This window comes from Hemibagrus wyckioides, linkage group LG07, assembly GCF_019097595.1.
Source record: "Hemibagrus wyckioides isolate EC202008001 linkage group LG07, SWU_Hwy_1.0, whole genome shotgun sequence".
Taxonomy (NCBI): Eukaryota; Metazoa; Chordata; class Actinopteri; order Siluriformes; family Bagridae; genus Hemibagrus; species Hemibagrus wyckioides.
The window spans coordinates 31,914,532-31,937,400 of record NC_080716.1 but is presented as its reverse complement, the minus strand read 5'-3'; the positions used below and the strand labels follow the sequence as shown (position 1 = coordinate 31,937,400).

The 22,869-nt window shown below is 41.6% G+C and overlaps 1 protein-coding gene across 2 annotated transcripts in view; it reads right to left on the bottom strand.

The window, feature by feature from the left end:
* LOC131356019 (zinc finger protein 501-like) overlaps positions 1-22,869 on the bottom strand; it is a 44,450-nt gene that overhangs the window by 15,426 nt on the left and 6,155 nt on the right. Inside the window, exons 3-4 of one of the 2 annotated variants that reach the window (XM_058394741.1) lie at positions 20,233-21,019; positions 14,207-15,780 (exon numbers count right to left, since the gene is read on the bottom strand). In XM_058394741.1, coding sequence (XP_058250724.1) covers positions 14,708-15,780; positions 20,233-21,019 — 1,860 coding nt within the window. In that variant the 3' untranslated portion in view covers positions 14,207-14,707. Of the gene's footprint in view, positions 15,892-18,001; positions 20,163-20,232; positions 21,020-22,869 lie in introns of those variants that run through there. The other variant, XM_058394740.1, reaches the window with a different exon arrangement.

Below are 22,869 nucleotides of genomic sequence, written 5' to 3'. Positions count from 1 at the left end.
AAACATGAAGTTTAATCATCAAGACTCTTTATAACAGCTGAGAAGTACCAAAGAGTGAACATCTATAATCCAACACCAGGTAAAAGCTATATAAACAGGACAACAGTTCTTAGATTGTCACATCAAATCTGTATTAGTACACAAGTGTGTTAACTGTACTCACATAAATCTGTTCTCAGTGTAAATACTGATATGGTTTTTTCCCAGTCTGAATGCTCTGGTATCTTTGGAGGTCAGTCAGGTGTACAAAACAAGTGTTGCTTCCCACCTTGTAGAAACAGGTACATGTACTGCAAGGTATTACACAAGTTTTGTCGTAAATGTCTCCTCTCAAGCCTCTGAGTCTCAGATCTTCCCAGAAAAGGCCAGCCAGACCAGGTGCAAAAATGCCCAGTGAAGCAGAGAAGGTATTCCAGAACCTCAATCAAGTGGTCACCAGCTTTCCTGTACAGCCGGACGCTGACTGCAATCTCCCCTTCACAATCAACACAGATGCCTCCGAAATAGAATCAGGCACCATCCTGTCACAGACTTTGGAAGGCAAAGAGTCCTGAAGCCAGAAGGTAACCCATGCTAAGAGGAAGTATGCAGTTGTTGATAAAGAGACCCTGACAATTGGGCCAGCTCCATTAGTACCTGGCAGGCAGGCACTTCACACTGGTAACTGACACCATGCTCCTGTGCAAGATGATTCCTTTCACTGCAATCGGTGCACTGATTGACGGCCCACCATGGCTAAGCCAGTGGCCTTTCTTGAAGGTATGGGTCCAGCTTTAACTGGTAGTAGGCTTGGTGCTAAGGTGGGTGGTGATATGATGGTGAAGCTGCCACCCACACCCAGCCAAACAGAGATGCTCCTTGCATGACTGGTGAAAAGACAGCGTTGTTTCACCACCACACTTCCTGTCAAAAGTATGGAGGCTCACCACACACACACACACACACACACACACACACACACACACACACACGCCTGGTGGCTAGTGATCGCAGAGACAGTATAAAAATGTACTGTTTCCTGGAGACATAAGCTGATCTGTTTTTCCATTGTGTCAGCAGACATAAAAATGAACTTAAAAAGCTAAATCTCCCACACAGCGATCAGAGTGTTTGTGTTGGTGTTGTTGGAGATGACAGAGTTGTGCGAAACCCTTTTCACAGTGTGAGCAGTGATACAGCTTCTCTCCAGTGTGAACGCGATGGCGTGTTTGGAGAGCGCTCAGGTAAGTGAAACTCTTCCCACACTGTGAGCACTGATGCGGTTTCTCTCCTGTGTGAATGCGCTCGTGTGTGTGAAGTGTCCCTGACTGAGTAAAACTCCTCCCACACTGAGAGCACTGATACGGCTTGTGTCCAGTGTGAATGCGCTGATGCTGTTGGAGAGCACAGCGGGGATTAAAGCTCTTTCCACATTTTAAGCAGTGGTACGGCTTCTCCCCGGTGTGAACCCGCTGGTGCGCTGTAAGCGTACGTCTCTCAGCAAAACTCTTCCCGCACTGCGAGCAGTGATACGGTTTCTCTCCCGTGTGAATGCGCTGGTGTTTCTGGAACGTTCCCTCTCGATTAAAACTCTTCCCACACTGCGAGCAATAATACGGCTTCTCTCTTGTGTGAGTACGCTCATGTGCTTCGAAAGTACGTTTCTGAGCAAAACTGTTTCCGCAGCGCGAGCACCGATACGGTTTCTCTCCAGTGTGAACACGTTGGTGTCGTCGGAGATTGCTATCTTGATTAAAGCTCTTCCCGCACTGTGAGCACCGATAGGGTTTATCTCCCGTGTGAATATCCTGGTGTTGTTGGAGATTAAGCAGGCGTGTGAAACTCTTTCCACACTGCAGACAGATAAAGGGTCTCTCTCCTGTGTGAATTCTTTCGTGCTGCTGGAAAGTATTCAGCCGACTAAAACGCTTCCCACACTGCGAGCAGGTATACGGCTTTTCTCCTGTATGAATTCGTTGGTGTGTTTTGAGGTGGCTCTTCTGAGTAAAACTCTTTCCGCAGCCCGAACAGTGGTGAAGGTCAGTCTGTATTTGTATATGTCGATTACTGAAGCTTTTCGGAGGCATGGCAGCCTCCTTTATTTCTAGAGGAGGAAAAACAACTGGAATGCAAACATAAACAGAAATGAGAAATGTCAAGAATGACTGATTTTTTATCTAATTTTGATGACATGTTAGTTTCTGGTCAGATTATATTGATGCAATGGACAGTCTGGATCCCTTCAAGCCTCCCAGATTTAGCAGTTAAACAGAAGGCTACCAAAATCCAGCAATCTCTCTATTCTACTTCCTTCCTAAGTAGAAGCTGCAATCACAAGAAGGGAATATCAATACAAAACTGTGTGCCAGCAATACAGCATAAAGCCATTATTATTCAACATCCTAAATCTCTGCAGCTGAATGTTGTTTCCATTTTCCATTTTACGGTAGAACATGTTCTTTCCACAGTACACCGAGTGGTTGGACTACACAAGCCGTACTGCATGACTGATTTAAGCAGCTGAGGTGTAAATCTCCTAAAAGCTGAACATGTGCCTCAGTACGGATCGTCTTAATGATGCAGCGTTTAGTTCAGACATCACAGTTTGAGACCAAGGTCAGAAGCAGGTTATAATTATTCAAAAAAGCCTTCCTTAAAGCCTTATAGCCCCGACACTAGTCATCCTCCTCATGCCCCATGGAAGGAGTAAAGGACACTATGTGTACAGCCATGCTCACGAATCTTCCATCTAATGAGGTTCTGACCTGGGGCTGCTCAAGATAACTGCCAGCACTTCAGAAGAACCAAATATGATGCTGTATTACAAGCATTAATTCGGAATTATATCATTTTCAACCTCAGCTTGCTCGAAAAGTGAACGCCGCCATGTTGGTGTTTTGTTTAGAGCTACCTTGGTATTTTTAACTGTATTTCTCAATTTTACATTTAACAAAGAAATATGTTCATCAGTCTAAAGCTAATACTTGTGTATATACACTCTATAGTATTTAAAGACAAGACGACTTACTTTGCTTATCAGAATCATCAGAATCACCCAGATCTTCTGCTTCAGTGCGCAATCATGCTCTTTCTGCAGCTCCTAGTTAACTTTATTCTTCCTTTTGCATTTTTATTACCAGATAGTTACCAGAGTCAACTTGTAAATCTGTCTGTTTCAGGCGCTATAGACTGGAAAGGAACATAATAATGTGGTATTCTGCTATTGTACCTCAAGATATGATATGTTGTGTATGCTGAGATCTTTTCTGCTTACCACAGTTGGAAAGAGTGACTATATGAGTTACTGTATCCTTCCTGGCAGATTAGACCAGTCTGATCATTCTCCTCTGATCTCTCTCACATCACCACGGTGTTTCAGCCTTCAGACCCCTAATAACAGGATTTTTCCCCCCTTACTGTTCTTTGTAAACTGTTTTGTGTGAAAATCCCAGCAGGAAATCATCAGATTCTGAAATCCTCAAACCAGGATATGTGGCACCGATAACCATGTGTTCTGATGTGTGATGTGAACACTAACTGAAGCTCTCGATCTGTATCAACGTGTTTCGTTGCATTTTGCTGCTGCCACATGATTGGCTAATTAGAGGACTGCATAAATGTGCACTCGTACATAAATAATAAAGTGGACAGTGAGTGTAAATCGCACAAGTGGTTAATGAGATAATCAGGGCTCTTCAAAGCAATCAGGATATAGCAGAGGAGCACGAGTTGTGCGTTAATACTAATGATCCATTTTTATTATTAAATAATATTTATTTATTGTACTGTATAATAATAATAGTCATCAGACTATGAAGATTTCCAGTTTCTATGTTTACATCAAAATAACAAAAAGTACTACACACTGAGTCACCAGTACACACATAAATAGTTCACCAAAAACTGGACCCAGTAATGAGACAGTATTAATGCTGAAGAAGACACATTTATCTGCTGAATAATTCCTGACAAACAATGCACCTGCTGGTGTTCAGAATCAGCTGACATACTTACTGATGTAAAGGGTGAAATCCAGCTGTGTTCACTGACACACGAGCCAACATCATCCAGCTGCAGATCTTCTTTTTCTCTTTCAGGTGGTTCCACAGCTGAAAGGTGTTTTACCGCCACCTATCGGGGTGGATTGGCAGAAAGGGTGTCACTTTAAATCTTCCTATTATACGTTGAATATCAATCAGCTTGGAATAAAATTATTGTAAAGGGTCGTGCTGTTATAGAAAATGAATCCATAAACTCTAAATCAAGTTCATAAATCAGTTGTATAAATTCATCTGCAGTGCCTGATATTTATCACCCATTTATCTCCTCATACTGTGAGTATGGATAAACCACTGTGACAGACTAGTGAACATCCTCTCTCTCTCTCTGACACAGAGGTATTGAGGTCTACCACCAGAAACCCACCACCACAGCAGGATGTTTACATTCCACTTGGTCCGATCTCCACTGTGAATAAAAAATACAGTTCAATTAAATCAAGAAAACTCAACAACTCCTCTTAAACGTGTTTATTCTTAAACATTTGTTTTACACTTTTATTTCACAAACACATTGGACATTTCTCACCAACACAACAGACAATTCTTTACCAAAATTTTCATTTCATTCGTGCGCTTGTTTTGAGATAAAGAGCTACCTCTTTTTCCCCCAGTTCAATTAGTCCACAAGTCCATTATAATTAAGAACACCACAATGAAGTCTCTGATTCTGTATGCTGTACTTCCCTTTCTTAGATAAACTGCTATTACTTAAGTCATTTTACAGAGTTAAATATTTTGGTTTCTAGTTTTGACAGAAGAAAAGATTGTGGTAGAATGGAAAGAAAGGATGAGAAAATCAGTAGTGCACAAGCCTAATTTATAGAACTACAATGTAAATTAGTGGAAAATAATTGGTGTCTCTGTTCAAAATATAAGCAAACAGTTTGTGGAATAATCAGATCTAATCCAGCTTCTCCCTCATGTGGACAGCCTGGTGTTTTTGGAGATTACTGGGGTAAGTAAAACTCTTCCCGCACTGCGAGCACTGAAAGGGTTTTTCCCCCGTGTGAATGCGCTGGTGCGCTTTGAGAGCGCTTCGCTGGTTGAAACGTTTCCCACACTGTGAACAGCTATAAGGTTTCTCTCCGGTGTGAATGCGCTGATGGGTTTGGAAATTACACTCCCGATTAAAACTCTTCCCACACTGTGAGCAGTGATACGGCTTCTCTCCTGTGTGAATGCTCTGGTGACGCTGGAGAGATCTGTTGTGATTAAAACTCTTCCCACACTGGGGGCAGTGATACGGTTTCTGTCCAGTGTGAATGCGCTGGTGCTGCTGGAGAGCAGTTTCTAGATTAAAACTCTTTCCACATTGTGAGCAGTGAAATGATTTCTCTCCAGCGTGAATTCTTTGGTGCTGTTGGAAATTACTCATGTCGGCAAAAGTCTTTCCGCAGTGTGAGCACTGATACGGCTTCTCCCCTGTATGGATGCGCTGGTGTGTTTTGAGAGTACACTGGTGAGTAAATCGTGTCCCACACTGTACACAGATAAACGGTTTCTCTCCTGTATGAATTCGGTGGTGTTTTTGGAAATTAGTAAGTCGAGCGAAACTCTTTCCACATTGTGAGCACTGATACGGTTTCTCCCCCGTGTGAACGCGCTGGTGTAGCTGGAGATGACTTCTCTGACTGAAACTCTTTCCACACTCGGGGCAGTGATATGGCTTTTCTCCTGTGTGAATGCGCTGGTGCCTTTGTAAATTACTCTGTTGAGTAAAACTCTTCCCACAGTATGAGCAGCGGTAAGAGCTTGTGTTCATTCGTTTTTGGCTGTTCCTAGAAAAAACAGCAGTCGTTTGATGACCAGCGGAGTCTCTTGTGGGCATCATGTTCTCGTTTATATCTGAAAAGAAAAAGTGGTTAATACCATTGAAAAAAAAATACAAAGCAGAGCCTCATAATAAATGTAAATTTCATTCATGCTTTAATAGCTTTCAGTTGAATCAGGAGAGCCCTCTGTGAGCATGGAGGCCTGTAGCACTCACACCAACAATCTTCCAGCCACAGCCTCTAGAACCTGCCTCCAAGATTGAGGATTGGATCCAGTAACCAGACCAAGGTAGGCAACATCAGTCCTAGAGAGCTGCTGACCTGCAGAGTTTCGAACAGACCTAAACAAGCTAATCGGTGTCTTCAGGATTACTACGGCTACTGACAGGTGAGTTTTTTTTGCAGGGTTGGAGCTAAAATCTACAGGACAGCGGCTCTTCAGGACCGACGTTGCCTACCCCTGAACTAGACGCTTGCCTTAGGAAACCAGTCTCAGGCCATCAGATCACATTAACTCTAACCTTTCTTTTATCTGTAACATTAGGTCATTAGTATATTTGCATACATTTAGGCAATCTGGCAAATGCCTTACATTTTATACAACTGAGGATTAAAGGCCACTTGGTGGAGCTGGGATTTGAGCTCATGGCCTTTTGATAGTCCATCACTTCTCCTTTATGATCAACATTTTTATACAAATTTAGTTTCACCTCAAAGACACAGTTTAAAAGAACTATGTACAAACAGGTGCCATGAAGCGTCCACTTGTACGAAAGGAGAGGATGAAAAGAAAAAGGGGAGAAATAAATCAAATAAGCGTAGTAAAGATGTCAACCTTTTAGTCTATCTAGCACCATCACTGCAATATTTCTCCAACTCTGAATAGCTGGTCCTTTGCGCAGATGCGCACTCACAGAACATTGGACCAATCAGAAGGCCCCAGAGGCGGGGCAAGTGTTGCAAGCTTCGTTTACAGTAGCAGGTTGTCATGGCAACTTCATGGCACATCTGGAGCCCTTGGCGTTCTGTACTGCGCTTTTAAACCCATTCCTAAACACAGAGTCTTGTATTTGTAAACACAAACATACCTTCTGGGTGAATGCTTTATTCTGTGTGAGTGCTTTATTCTGGGTGAGTGCTTTATTCTGTGCGAGTGCTTTATTCTGGGTGAATGCTTTATTCTGGGTGAGTGCTTTATTCTGGGTGAGTGCTTTATTCTGGGTGAGTGCTTTATTCTGGGTGAATGCTTTATTCTGGGTGAGTGCTTTATTCTGGGTGAATGCTTTATTCTGGGTGAGTGCTTTATTCTGGGTGAATGCTTTATTCTGGGTGAGTGCTTTATTCTGGGTGAGTGCTTTATTCTGGGTGAGTGCTTTATTCTGGGTGAGTGCTTTATTCTGGGTGAGTGCTTTATTTTGGGTGAGTGCTTTATTCTGGGTGAATGCTTTATTCTGGGTGAATGCTTTATTCTGGGTGAATGCTTTATTCTGGGTGAATGCTTTATTCTGGGTGAGTGCTTTATTCTGGGTGAATGCTTTATTCTGGGTGAGTGCTTTATTCTGGGTGAGTGCTTTATTCTGGGTGAGTGCTTTATTCTGGGTGAGTGAATAATCACCCGATTATTCCATCATGTAAAATAATCGTTAGTTACAGCCCTAAACTTCTATTTAACAGCAGTACCTGCAGCTGATCAGGTCATTTTTTGATGAGCATTCAGCTGGAGAATGGAATCACCTAACAGCAGAAAAAGTGTGGGATCCTGTGGTTATATCCAAGAGCAGGAAAGCCGAAAGAACAGAATACAAATTTCCAGAAAATAACCACCACTGGACATTCTCATAACATATACAAATAAGAGCCTACTGTAGATTTATTACACAAGTGACAGTAAGGGTCAGATCTAGCTTTTATTTTGTAAAGTATACTGGGACTGATATAGGCCTTGTTGACACACTTCTAATGTATCATCTGGTGTGCAAGATTTTAGATGCAGTGAAACATCTGGTCCATAACCACGTCCAAATCAGGTTGAGCGAGCCCATCCCTTTCCCAGGAGAGGACAGCTGGAATATGAGTGTATTGCAGTGAGAGGACTGAGTTCTAGATATTAGAAACTAACCCACTAGAAGGAGTATTAATGTCCAACCACACCCGCTGAGGATGTGGGAGCACACTGGTGTCCCAGGGAACGCCGTAGGCCTTTATAACCAACCTCAGTCTTAAATATAAAAAGAAGGAAAATACAAGTAAAGAAAACTCTGCACTCAAGTCCTGAAAAGATGTGAGCCCCTTATCACAGTAAATGTCATTCAGTGTATGGACACCAGCATCAGACCAGGTTTAGAAAACAAAGGGTTTGTTACCAGTCCAGTCCATCTGTTCTCATTTAACAAGGACAGTTATAAATCACACTGCGTATGACTTTGTATGTGATAAATTGAAATTTAGATCTGAACTTACCCACTGAGCTAAAAAATCCTCCTCATAATAAGAGCTCCTCTCAGATCTGCTGACCACTGTTTGCCCTACTGGGGGCATTAAGCTCGTATGGTGACTAAGCTCAGAATTTCACCTAAACACCTAAGTCCCTTCACCAGTCCATGTTAAGAGCATTTTTTAACCTTCATTAAATCAGTGCCATCAATATAATTACAGTATTGTATTCAGGAAGGACAATGAAACAAGCCACATGCTTACTCAGAAATCACAAAGACTCACAAAATACTGGAAAAATGTCCAGGAGATAAGGTTCAAATATCCAGTTCAGGTGAGTCTGTGACAGTCCCAGATTCCTGTTCTTGGATTCTAGGAGTGCAACCTGATGTGGATTTCTATTGTTGTAGCTCATATACCCTGAAGGTCTGATGTTTTGTGCATGCTGAGATATGAGAATATGAATTATGAGTTAATATAAGAATTATGAGTTATATTCTTCCTGGTTAGAGCTGGCTGTGTTAACTGGTCAGTATAATGATAAAGTATAAAACCAGCTATCAGATTTATGTACATATTAATTTCTCCTTCTGCACTAGAGGCTATAATACATGAAGCAGAGAGTCAGTGTTATTATCTGAGAGAGAGAGAGAGAGAGAGAGAGAGAGAGAGAGAGAAAATAAATAAACAGTATCACTTTAACTTACCTCTTTGTGCTTCTAGTTAGAAGCTAGTTAACCACTCCATACACAACCACAGTAATGAGTTTTTCCTTTAAACCCCTTCAGATGTATCTGTTGCTCTACAGAAGAGGCTGCAGGACAGAAACAATCAGATTTCCATGTAGACAGACAACAAGCTCTTCTTCTTCTTCTTCTTCTTCCACTTGAGGTGGATAACAGCTGAAAAGTGTTTTACTCCCACCTACTGGTGGTACCTACTAAAATGGCCATTTCCCATGATCCCCTTCTTTAATTCTGTCCCCTGGACTCTCTGAGGGTGATTTCATGTCGGCAGCAACTGTGTGCCAGCAATACAGCATAAATCCATTACATCCTAAATCTCTGCAGCTGAATGTTGTTTCCATTATAAACAGCAGAATATTTGTTCTTTCCACAGTACACCGAGTGGTTGGACTACACAAGCCGTACTGCATGACTGATTTAAGCAGCTGAGGTTTAAATCTCCTAAAAGCTGAACATGTGCCTCAGTACGGATCGTCTTAATGATGCAGCGTTTAGTTCAGACATCACAGTTTGAGACCAAGGTCAAAGCTGACACCTGACTGGCAAATTTAAAGATAACTCATGTTCCAAGATGATTACTGATTTGTGGTCAGACATGGCTATGCCAAAATTGAAGGTTATAATCCTAAAAAAAAGTGTAGTCATCCTGCTCATGCCCCATGGAAGGATGCTATATCTACAGCCATGCTCACAAATCTTCCAGTCTAATCAGGTTCTGACCCGGAGCAGCTCAAGATAAACTGTCAGCACTTCAGAAGAACAAGATTATTTTAGATTATTTAAGATTACTGTACTTTTCAATTTTACATTTAACAAAGGAATACGTTCATCAGTCTAAAGCTAATACTTGTGTATATACACTCTATAGTATTTAAAGATAAAACGTCTTACTTTGTTTATCAGAATCATCAGAATCGCCCAGATCTTCTGCTTCAGTGCAGAAATCATGCTCTTTCTGCAGCTCCTGGTTAACTTTATTCTTTCTTCTGAATTTTTATTACCCCATAGTTTTGGACAACTTCTAAATCTGTCTGTTTCAGGCATTATAAAAGGTGACACTATGCTAACACAGGGACGATAACTGGTCTTTTTCCAGTCTGTCCAGTTTGGATGCTCATGATAGTTTCAGATTCCTGCTTTTATTTGACCAGAGAGGAACATAATAATATGGTCTTCTGCTTTTGTAGTCCATGCTCAAAATATGATATTTTGTGTATATTGAGATGCTTTTCTGCTCACCACAGTTGGAGAGATTGACTATACGAGTTACTGTATCCTTCCTGGCAGATTAGACCAGTCTCATTGGTTTTTACTTTTCAAGTTCATAAATCAGTTGCATAAATTCATCTGCAGTGCCTGATATTCATCATCTATTTATCTCCTCATACTGTGAGTATGGATAAACCACTGACATTTACGGACTAGTGAACATCCTCTCTCTCTCTGACACAGAGGTATTGAGGTCTACCACCAGAAACCACCACCACAGCAGGATGTTTACATTCCACTTGGTCCGATCTCCACTGTGAATAAAAAATACAGTTCAATTAAATCAAGAAAACTCAACAACTCCTCTTAAACGTGTTTATTCTTAAGCAAGTGTGTTTAACACTTTTATTTCACAAACACATTGGACATTTCTTACCTTTACTTTACTGGTATTTGGAAGATGCCCTTATCCAGAACAACTTACATTTTTATCTTATTTTTTATACAACTGAGCATTTAAGGGGTTAAGGGCCTTGCTCAGGGGCCCAGCAGTAGGGGTGATGGACCTGTGGTTTGAATCTTCAGATCTTCCTATCAGTAGTCCAATGACTTAACCACTAATCTACCACATTCCGCATCACCTACACAACAGACTGCAATTCTTTACCAAAATTTTTCATTTCATCAAATTACAGTTTTATAATTAAGTGTCTTGCAGAAGTTTTCACCCCCTTGAGCTGTGTTGTGTTAAAGCCTGGAACTGAAATCCACTTTTATTTGGTGCACTTGTTTTGAGTGAATTGCCCTATTTTGCCCAGTACTGGAATAAGGAGCTAGCTGTTTTTTTCCCCTCAATTCAATTAGTCCACAAGCATTTATAATTTAGAACACCACAAAGATCTCTTGCTCAGTCTCTGATTCTGTATGCTGTACTTCCCTTTCTTAGATAAACTGCTATTACTTAAGTTAGACTGGTTCATTTTACAGAGTTAAATATTTTGGTTTCTAGTTTTTACAGAAGAAAAGATTGTGGTCCATACCCTCAGTGTGGCTGTAGAAAGGAAACTCTGCAGTGTTTATAATCATTTATAATCACACTCTGTGGTGTCACCCAAATGAGGTTCCCTTTCTGAGTCTGGTTCCTCTCAAGGTTTCTTCCCCTTACCATCTAAGGGAGTTTTTCCTCACCACAGTCACCTCGGGGTTCTCATTAGAGATTAGGGATTGATACAAATACATTTACAAATACAAGTCTGTTATTAATATTGAACGTTTTCTACTAACCACTGATAGACACCATGGTTTTCTGGGATTGCAAAGTTTCACCATGAAAATTACATTGAAAACCAATTTTAAATGGTCAGTAAACACTCTGAGACTGGGACATCAGTGTGTCTGAGACTAGGCTTGTTTAGATCACTAATAGTAAGCTGGCTGGGCATTTCTGCAAAAGGGAAATTTCCACTGTCTCTGGAGTGATGGTCTGTAATCCAACAAGTGCAAATAAAGACCAGTAGCTCTAATTAACACTATGTTAATCTGTTATAAATTTTCTTTTACATTTCATAGATGCTTTAATCCAAAACCTTTTAAGTCTCTATCAATAAACGGGTCCTCACACTGGTTTATTAGGTTGGGAAGTAAGAGTAGGGATTAGTCTACAAACCCTGTTAGGGAAGTTAATATAGCATAAAAAATGACACATACAACGATTGTAGTTTATAATGGAAAGAAATGAAGGAAAAAAATCAGTAGTGCACAAGCCTAATTTATAGAATTACTGTGTAAACTAGCAGGAAATAATATTTCATGTCAAACGCTGCTGGCTTGGTGATGGTACAGTGTTCCGAATATAAGCAAACAGTTTGTGGAAAAATCAGAACTAATACAGGTTCTGTCTCATGTGAACAGCCTGGTGCTTTTGGAGCGTACTCGGGTAAGTAAAACTCCTTCCACATTGTGAACAGTGATACGGTTTCTCTCCGGTGTGAATGCGCTGGTGGTACTGGAGCGTATCCTGCCGATTAAAACTCTTCCCGCACTGCGAGCACTGAAAGGGTTTTTCCCCCGTGTGAATGCGCTGGTGCGCTTTGAGAGCGCTTCGCTGGTTGAAACGTTTCCCACACTGTGAACAGCTATAAGGTTTCTCTCCGGTGTGAATGCGCTGATGGGTTTGGAAATTACACTCCCGATTAAAACTCTTCCCACACTGTGAGCAGTGATACGGCTTCTCTCCTGTGTGAATGCTCTGGTGACGCTGGAGAGATCTGTTGTGATTAAAACTCTTCCCACACTGGGGGCAGTGATACGGTTTCTGTCCAGTGTGAATGCGCTGGTGCTGCTGGAGAGCAGTTTCTAGATTAAAACTCTTTCCACATTGTGAGCAGTGAAATGATTTCTCTCCAGCGTGAATTCTTTGGTGCTGTTGGAAATTACTCATGTCGGCAAAAGTCTTTCCGCAGTGTGAGCACTGATACGGCTTCTCCCCTGTATGGATGCGCTGGTGTGTTTTGAGAGTACACTGGTGAGTAAATCGTGTCCCACACTGTACACAGATAAACGGTTTCTCTCCTGTATGAATTCGGTGGTGTTGTTGGAAATTAGTAAGTCGAGCGAAACTCTTTCCACATTGTGAGCACTGATACGGTTTCTCCCCCGTGTGAACGCGCTGGTGTAGCTGGAGATGACTTCTCTGACTGAAACTCTTTCCACACTCGGGGCAGTGATATGGCTTTTCTCCTGTGTGAATGCGCTGGTGCGTTTGTAAACTACTCTGGTGAATAAAACTCTTCCCACAGTATGAGCAGCGGTGAAAGCCTGTGTTCATTCGTACTTGGCTGGTCATAGTATAAAGAAAACCAGCAGTCGTTTGATGACTAGCGGAGTCTCTTGTGGGCATCATGTTCTCGTTTATATCCGAGAAGAAAAAATGGTCAAGTCAATAACACTGAAAAAAAAATACAAAGCAGAGTTATCCCATAATAAACTGTTTAAATTTCATTCATGCTTTAGTATAATGAGTTTAATTCCTAAAAACTACACTATAGTGCTGAAAATAAGACACAGAATAATACAAAACAGCTACAACATGACAGCTGAAGTGGATTTCTATTGTTGTAGCTCATATATATATTGAAGGTCTTTGTGCATGCTGAGCTACTTTTCTGCTTACCATAGCTGTTAAGAATTATGAGTTATATCCTTCCTGGCAGCTTAAACGTAACTAATCTCTCTTAGTAAGTAGGCGTTTCCAATATGACAGCTGCGACGTGATTGGCTGATTAGATGTACAGGTGTTCCTAATAAAGTGGTCGGTGAGGGTATAACTCCTAAAAGGTTAGAGCTGGCTGTGTTAACTGGTCAGTATAATGATAAAGTATAAAACCAGCTATCAGATTTATGTACATATTAATTTCTCCTTCTGCACTAGAGGCTATAATACATGAAGCAGAGAGTCAGTGTTATTATCTGAGAGAGAGAGAGAGAGAGAGAGAGAGAGAGAGAGAGAAAATAAATAAACAGTATCACTTTAACTTACCTCTTTGTGCTTCTAGTTAGAAGCTAGTTAACCACTCCATACACAACCACAGTAATGAGTTTTTCCTTTAAACCCCTTCAGATGTATCTGTTGCTCTACAGAAGAGGCTGCAGGACAGAAACAATCAGATTTCCATGTAGACAGACAACAAGCTCTTCTTCTTCTTCTTCTTCCACTTGAGGTGGATAACAGCTGAAAAGTGTTTTACTCCCACCTACTGGTGGTACCTACTAAAATGGCCATTTCCCATGATCCCCTTCTTTAATTCTGTCCCCTGGACTCTCTGAGGGTGATTTCATGTCTGCAGCATCATTTGCATCGGTTGACCATCTTTCAATTTTATGGAATTTAACCCCATTGAAGAAAGAAAGGGAAAAGGACCTTCATGACAACATGCATGCATTTTAGAAAATAAGTTGAAACAAATCATTTTTATGTCCCTCCACTTTAATTGAAAAATGTATCACATTTATATAAATGGAGAGAGAGAGAGAGAGAGAGAGAGAGAGAGAGCGAGAGCGAGCATTGTTTCATTGTCTTATCACAAAATAACTTGTTTGGTCCATTGGGTTTGTTTTTTACTATAATAACCGATATAGAAATTTGGGCTCTGTTAAAAGGAATTTGTTATAGAAGACATGAATATGGTCAGAAGTTTTAAACATGCAAATATACAAAGTGCTGTAATTCCTACACTGTTCACCTGATTTGGATTCATGTTTATTGTTTATTGTCCACTTGGATGTACTCTAATAGTCGGCTACAATAATAATATCTCCGTCAAGGTACCGTTTCTTGTATACATCAAAAACTGATGGCACTATGTTAATGCACACATTTATAATTACTTTACACCTCTGTTGACCATGCCAGAAGATGTACATAATGAATACTGGTGATGTTGGAGATGATGCCTGTGTGTATGCTCTGGTGTCTACAGACCCAGTGCACCGGTGTTCATGGAGGTTATCACGTGTGACTTTCTTGGTGGCGCTGGAACGTACTTATATGAGCAAAAGTCTTTCCGCAGTGTGAGCAGTGATACGGCTTCTCTCCCGTATGGATGCGCTGGTGTGTTTTGAGAGTGCCTCGCTGAGTGAAACCTCTTCCGCAGTGTACGCAGATAAACGGTTTCTCTCCCGTGTGAATCCGTTGGTGTTGCTTGAAGTTGCTGCGTCGAGTGAACTGCTTCCCGCAGTGTGAACAGTGATACCGGTCCCCTACCGTATGGACGCGCTGGTGATCTTGGAGGTTGCGCTCCAGATTAAAACTCTTCCCACACTGTGAGCAGCTATACGGTTTCTGTCCTTCTGTGTGAATTCCTTGGTGGCGCTGGAAATTATTCATGTGAGCGAAGCTCTTTCCGCAGTGTGAGCAGTGATAGGGTTTCTCTCCCGTGTGGATGCGCTGGTGTGTTTTGAGAGTGCCGCAGTGAGTGAACCTGCTCCCGCACTCTAAGCAGATGAACGGTTTCTCTCCGGTGTGAATTTGTTGGTGTTGCTTGAAACTACTGAGTCGTGTGAAATGCTTCCCGCACTGCGAGCAGTGATACGGCCTCTCCCCCGTGTGGATGCGTTGGTGCGTCTTGAGGTTACCCAGGTGAGTGAACCTGCTCCCGCATTCTAAGCAGATGAACGGTTTCTCTCCTGTGTGGATATGTTGGTGTTTCTTAAAACTACTGAACCGAGTGAAACTCCTCTCACACTGCGAGCAGTGATAGGGCTTCTCTCCGGTGTGGATGCGCTGGTGTCTTCTGAGAGTGCTGGACTGAGTAAAACGGTTTCCACACTGTAAGCAAAGAAACGGTTTTTCTCCTGTGTGAATTCGTTGGTGTTCCTTGAAATAGCAGAGCTGAGTAAAACTCTTCCCACACTGCGGGCAGCAGAACGGCTTTTCCCCCGTGTGAATTTGTTGGTGTCGCTTGAAGTTTCCGAGTCGATTAAACCGCTTCCCGCACTGCGAGCAGTCGTAGGGCTTCTCTCCGGTGTGATAGCGCTGGTGTTTCTTAAGACTGCTGAGGTAAGCAAAACTCTTCCCACAGTCTGAACAGTGGTGAAGCTCTGTCTTTACTTGTACATGACCGGAGACAGGACAAGCTGTAGCAGTAGATTGTTGCTGACTACTGAAGTCTCTTGTGGGCAGCATGGTCTTATCTATCTCAAGAGAGAGGAAAAAAGGAAATTAATATTGATGAAAGTACAAAAGTCCCAACAACCCATCATTATAATCATTATTATTATTATTTGTAATAACAACAATCATAATCACCAAGATGCATTAAAACCAACTTCCTTCAGACGAAGCATGTCTTTGGTACTCACTGATACTGAAATGGCCATAAAGTTGTTTGTGCAGATTGACCCATGATAATCATCTATGATCTTTTGTGGACACCCCTCCAAATAATTGAATTCCGTCTCCGCTCGAACTCATCCCAAAGGTGTTGTATGGGGTTGAGGTCAGGACTCTGTGCAGGCCAGTTGAGTTCCTCCACACCAAATCCATGTCTTTATGGAGCTTGCCTTGGTCACTGGTGTGCAGTCATGTTGGAACAGGAAGGGGTCTGGTTGTTTTTCAGGGGTTGGGCTCGGCCCCTTAGTTCCAGTGAAAGGAACTCTTAATGCTTCGGCTTCATACCAAGACATTTTGGACAATTTCATGCTCCCAACTTTGTGGGAACAGTTTGGGGATGACCCCTTCCTGTTCCAACATGACTGTACACCAGTGACCAAAGCAAGGTCCATAAAGACATGGATGAGTGAGTTTGGTGTGGAGGAACTCGACTGTCCTGCACTCAACCCCATAGAACACCTTTGGGATGAATTAGAGCGGAGACTGTGAGCCAGGCCAAAAGTTTTGGAACACCTGCCTTTACATGCACATGAATGTAATATGGAGTTGTCCCGCCCTTTGCAGCTATAACAGCTTCACCTCTTCTGGGAAGGCTTTCCACAAGGTTTAGGAGTGTGTTTATGGGAATTTTTGACCATTCCTTTAGAAGCACATTTGTGTGGTCAGGCACCGATGTTGGACGAGAAGGTCTGGCTCACAGTCTCCACTCTAATTTATGCTGAAGCATTAAGACTTCCTTTTACTGGAAATAAGGGGCCAAGCCCAACCCCTGAATTAAATGGAGGTTTTGTCCCAAAACTTTTGGCAATATAGTGTACAGTCCTACTAAAAGAGGTGGCAGTGTTCACTGACCATACAATAAAACCCGACACTGTAGCTATGCTTCATAAAGTTTTAGTGCATTGAAATCTTTACCAATATCGCTAATGGAAAAGTGTGTGTTACCCATCAACACAAGACACACCGGGGAATTACACTATGGAGCATCATTCGGTGTCCGCTTACACTGCTCTTCAACAACATATACGTACGCACGGATGGACGGTCATTTTACTAACCACCTGGCAGCTTTTTTCACTCTATTTAAAGTCTGCCAGTGTGCACTGTAAGGGAGTATGTGGTCGAAGGACTGCACTCATTAAGCGAGTCTGAACCTAGCTTGTAACTGAAGTAGATGAAGAAGATGAATCACGAAGACGCATGAAGATCTGCTGAAAGGAGAAAGTGTGTAGAGATGAGCTTTGTGTGTCGTGCTGATCATAGGTCAATCTGATGTACAATGAATATGTTAAAATGAAGTACATTCATGCCAACAATCTCTCAATACTGTCCTGCACTGGATATGCCAATTTTAAGAAATCATTCCACTAGAGGATTAAGACCTTTTTAAGTTGAAATCCAAGACAATAGTCAATTAGTTAAATCAAATCAATAGTAATTAGAGACGCTAAATGGCGCCACCTATTAACGCAATGACGTAACTTTGTGCGTGATGACGTAAGCGTCACTGGAGGAATCTCTGCACGATGTGAACGGAATCAAAACAATCATAGAGATGAAGTGAAATGAAAACATAAGGATGTCTGCGCATGGAAATGAACCATTTATTCTCTAAAACTCATTATTCCTGGATCATATAAAATGAACGATCCGACATCTTTTATTTATTGTGTTTTAATTTTGTAGATAACAGAAAAAAACGCAAAAAAAAGTGGATATAAACTTGAATCCTGAGGTTTTAGTAATAACACTTTCAGCATGTTAGCTGAGGTAAAGGATAAAATAGTTATTTAAACTAAAGCAAATAATTAATACATACATTTACTTACCGATTTGTTTATTAAAAATCTAGCTGTCTGCATTAAACGCTATTCCATATGAAGCAGAGATCCACGTTTCTCCTGAACTTACCTCAGGACATTTACCCTCTTTAATGCTGCTAGCTTTTAAAATCTAGATAAGATGTAATATTGTGCAGGACACATGGGGCAGAAAGAGCTCCAGAGATGATTTCAGCGTTGCATAACTCTAGCTCTTCTGTTTCATTATCAGATGGTTTCATGGCTGAAAGATGACTTATCGCCTCCTGCTGGATTGAAAGCAAAGTTAATCTCCTCAAATTTCACTGTGTTCTGTTTAATAAGTCTAAAAAGTGATGTAGAAATTACAGGAGTTGTGAGATTTACCTGGAATAAGCCTTAAAAATTTCTTTAGGCTCAAAGTCTTCTTTCGATCTGTTCTCTCATCCTGAGCTTCATCACCAGTCTTATGTTCTGTCTCAATAATATCAAGAGCTCTAGAATAAAAAGTACTACTATTGGCCTTACCTATATTCCTACTAGGTAGCTATCTAACCTTTGTATACCTGAAAACACCAGTCTTCAGGTGACCCAACCTTCCACTGGATCTCTTACCCTGTCCACTTTTGACTGCTACATACATACATACATACATACACTACATTGCCAAAAGTTTTGTGGACACCCCTCCAAATAATTGAATTCCGTCTCCGCTTGAATTCATCCCAAAGGTGTTCTATGGGGTTGAGGTCAGGACTCTGTGCAGGCCAGTCGAGTTCCTCCACACCAAATCCATGTCTTTATGGACCTTGCTTTGGTCACTGGTGTGCAGTCATGTTGGAACAGGAAGGGGTCATCCCCAAACTGTTCCCACAAAGAGCATGAAATTGTCCAAAATGTTTTGGTATGAATAATAGAAAGAATTAAAAATATAGGGAAGGCTGTAACCTACTCAAAGTTTAGTTTTTAGAGATTATTTGGTATTACTACTTCTTTCAATAATAAAAAAAAATCTATGCATCAAGAATGAACAGTGTTTGAGTTTTATTGTCCGTTCTGTCTCCATGAAGAACTGTCAGTTTTATAAAAACATGAACTAAAGTGTACTGAATAAACAGGAAGATATCTATTGGGCCATTATGAAATAAGGTGCCATGACAAAATCTCACTTTATACAGTTACTATTCAACATAAAACCATTTCAAATCACTCTTACTCCTGCTTCCTTGTTTTACAACCATATTTTGCTCTTCTTTTATTCAGTTACGTTTTAGTGGATAACACTTACCTTAGTTAGCTAGCATGAGCCATTATCAAGTTATGACTAATCCGCTTCTATCTGAAACCTTTTTCAAAAGATTAGTTATAAACATGGGATATTAAAAAACACTGGTCCAGAAATCAGCTGTTACTAGGGAGGTTTGTTGAAATGTCTCAAAACACTCAAAACTGGCCATTCTGTCTTTGACTCTATGAATCAAAGTGACACTAGCCAGTTTCTGAGATCATGCATGTGGAAGGGGCAGATAGCACGTTCATCTGAGTGTGTTACCCCGTCCACTGATGTCGCATGAGGAGCAGGTTGAGATGAGGTGGTTGGTTGGCTTCACGTGACTTGGAGGAAGCTCTTCACATTCCTGTGTTGGTATCAGTAGTACGATAGGGGAGGGGTTTGGGGTGGTTACTTTTTCATCTGATACACTCGTACACCAGCCTAACCGTCTACCGCTCCATCTCATGTCACTCACTTGTTCCTGTAAGTTGTAGCAGTGTGTGGTGTTTCTGAATCGTCACGTGAGGATGGACTGTGGCCAGTGGAGTTCTCGTACACTGTAAAAAACCTATTATAAACTATTGAGCAGGTTGAATACATGTAGAAACTAGACTAGGCTCTTCTCTGTTCTGGCACCAAGGTGGGGGAATAAACTTCCCCATGATGTCCGTAAAGTCGAGTCACTGACTTTAAACGACAGATGAAGACCCACCGCTTCCTGAAACACTTAAACTAGCTCTTATTTTTCCCTGTTTGTTTAAACACACTGTCTACGGTCCGAATTAATTAGCTTAATCCTGACTGAATCCTTGCTTAGCATTATTCGCAACACTGCATAATAATTTGTCACAGGATGTAGCCTCAGTGTCCTCTACAGTAACTACCACACATGTTCTCCTCCCAGTCCTCAGCACTGTAATGGCTTCTGATCCACATTGTTATCAGTGATAGTCTTCCTCCTCTAGAGGTGTTTTGAAATGACCCCGGATGGCAAATCTTTCCCTACACTGTAAGCCTGTGAATACGCTGATGTGTTCGGAGATGGCTTCTTTGATTGAAACTCTTTCCACAATCTGAGCAGTGATACGGTTTCTCTCCTGTATGAATGCGCTGGTGTCTTCGGAGAGCATTTGACAAGGCAAAGTTCTTTCCACACTGTGAACAGTGATAGGGCTTCTGTCCGGTGTGAATGCGCTGGTGGTTTTGGAGAGTACTTGGTTGAGCAAAACTCTTTCCACAATGCGAACACCGATACGGTTTCTGTCCGGTGTGAGTGTGTTGGTGGTTTCGGAGAGTAGTTGGTCGAGCAAAGCTCTTTCCACAATGTGAACAGTGATACGGTTTCTGACCGGTGTGGACGTGCTGGTGGATTTGGAAGTGGCTCTCTCGATTAAAACTCTTCCCGCAGTGTGAGCAATAATAAAGTCTCTCTCCAGAGTGAATAGTCTGGTGTTCCTGGAGAGACGTCTTGTGTTTAAAGCTCTCCCCACACTCTGAGCAGTGATACGGCTTCTCCCCCGTGTGAAGTCGTTGGTGTGTTTTGAGATTGCCGCGCTGAGAAAAGCTTCTTCCGCACTGTAAGCAGATAAACGGTTTCTCTCCTGTGTGGATTCGTTGGTGTTCGCGTAAAATACTCAGTCGAGTAAAACTCTTCTCACAATGCGAGCAGTTATACGGCTTCTCTCCTGTGTGGATGTGCTGGTGTCTCCGGAGAGTACTCCTGCAATTAAAACTCTTCCCACACTGCGAGCAGTGATACGGTTTCTCTCCTGTGTGAATGCGCTGGTGTCTTCGGAGAGCACTCTTGCAGCTGAACCTCTTCCCACAGTGCGGGCAGTGATACGGCTTCTCCCCCGTGTGAATGCGCTGGTGGATTTGGAGTTTACTCTGGGAAGTGAAAGTCTTTTCACAGTCTGAGCAAGTGTGAGGATCATTCTTCATTTGTGAAGGACCGGTGGTAGTACCCGGTATACTGGAAGTCTTTTGATGGTTACTGGGCATCATGTTTTTTGTGTATGTCTAAGGAGAAAAAATATAACAAAAACAGTATTGTCCCAATGAATCAAATGTACAGGACCTCAATTACATTTTCAGAATATGCTGACAATAATTTCAGTAAACTACTTCTTTGTATCTAGTAGAGAGACTACTCTGTGCACAAGGATTGTGCAATGTCCCCTTCATAATGTATGGGACAAAGGCTTTCTTTTTAATTGCCCCATTTTAATGCACCATACTGTTCATGGGTGTTTATTACCCATGTGTAATATAAAACGTAAGGAAATTATTATAAGGAAACAAGAATCAAAACATTCACAGACATCTGCTAAACCCTTTCACTTCCCAAAATGTTTGGAATGCTATTAAAGAGAAAGAGACAGAGGGAACCAGTTAGCTTAGTTTGTATGGAATAGTGTCCATCCTACACAGGAAGCTGCTGATCTCATTTCTTGCAGAACAGCACACAGTACTAGCATCCTAGTATAAAGATCACACACACCTCAAAACAGAAAACTCAATAATTAAACCGTTATGTGTTTCAGCGAAGTCAGATGAGAGACAGCAGCTTAAAAAGACTGAAGAATGTATAAAGGACATTAGACATTGGATGGCCACTACCTTCCTCCTGCTTAACTCGGACACAGGTGCTTGTACTCGGACCACATGCAGCTAGAAGTGAGCTTTCTGATTACAGAGGAACTCTGGATGGTCTTTCGGTTTCATCTTGTCCAGCAGTAAAAGATCTTGGTGTGATTATTAACTTTGTTTGAAGCTCATGAAGATAATATCACTCGGGTAGCCTTCTTTCATCTCAGAAATATTGCTATGATAAGAAATATGATGTCACTTCATGATGCAGAAAAATTTGTTCATGCTTTTGTTACCTCTAGGCTGGATTATTGTAATGCCTTACTGTCTGGATGTAAGCTTCAGTTAGTCCAGAATACAGCAGCTAGAACCAGAAGATATGAACACATCACTCCTATCTTATCCACACTGCATTGACTCCCAGTTAAAGTGTTCATTGATTATAAAATACTATTACTGGCATATAAAGCACTGAATGGTCTCACGCCACAGTACCTGTGCAACATCTGGCCACTTCATGTCCTACGATGCTCTCATGTCTGTATCACCTTCTGGCCTTCCTTGCACTCTGCAAACAATGTACATTGTCCTTGAACATTACGTGACAAGAAGCTAATAATCTGTCTTTCTGTCTCTCGCTACACATGTTTCTCCTGAAATCCCAGTAATCCTGACCACTCCTGCTCTCCAGACCTGCCTGATCCATCCTAATGCCCTACTTCTGGCTGGAATCGTATCAAATGGAGGTCACTCACTGCTGCTGCTGATGGCCTGCACGGAGAGCCTGGAGATACATGAGAGTGCTGTGGATAATACCATGTAGAAAACATGGAAATGGCTTAGAACTACAATGGTCATACACTTCTGTAAAGAGATGATAATTTCAACAAAATTGTCCCTGATCAATTATCAGCCCATGGTTAGGGTGTTGGACTACTGATCAGAAGGTTGTGAGATTTCAATCCTAGGACCAGAAACTCTACCACTACTTAATCAAAGCCCTTCAGGCTAACGGCATAAATGTAAACAAAACAAACTTCATGATAAAACTAGAACGAATTTCCTGACTGCACAACTACACTTTTTGACCCTATAGTACACTTATTGAAGTGAAATGA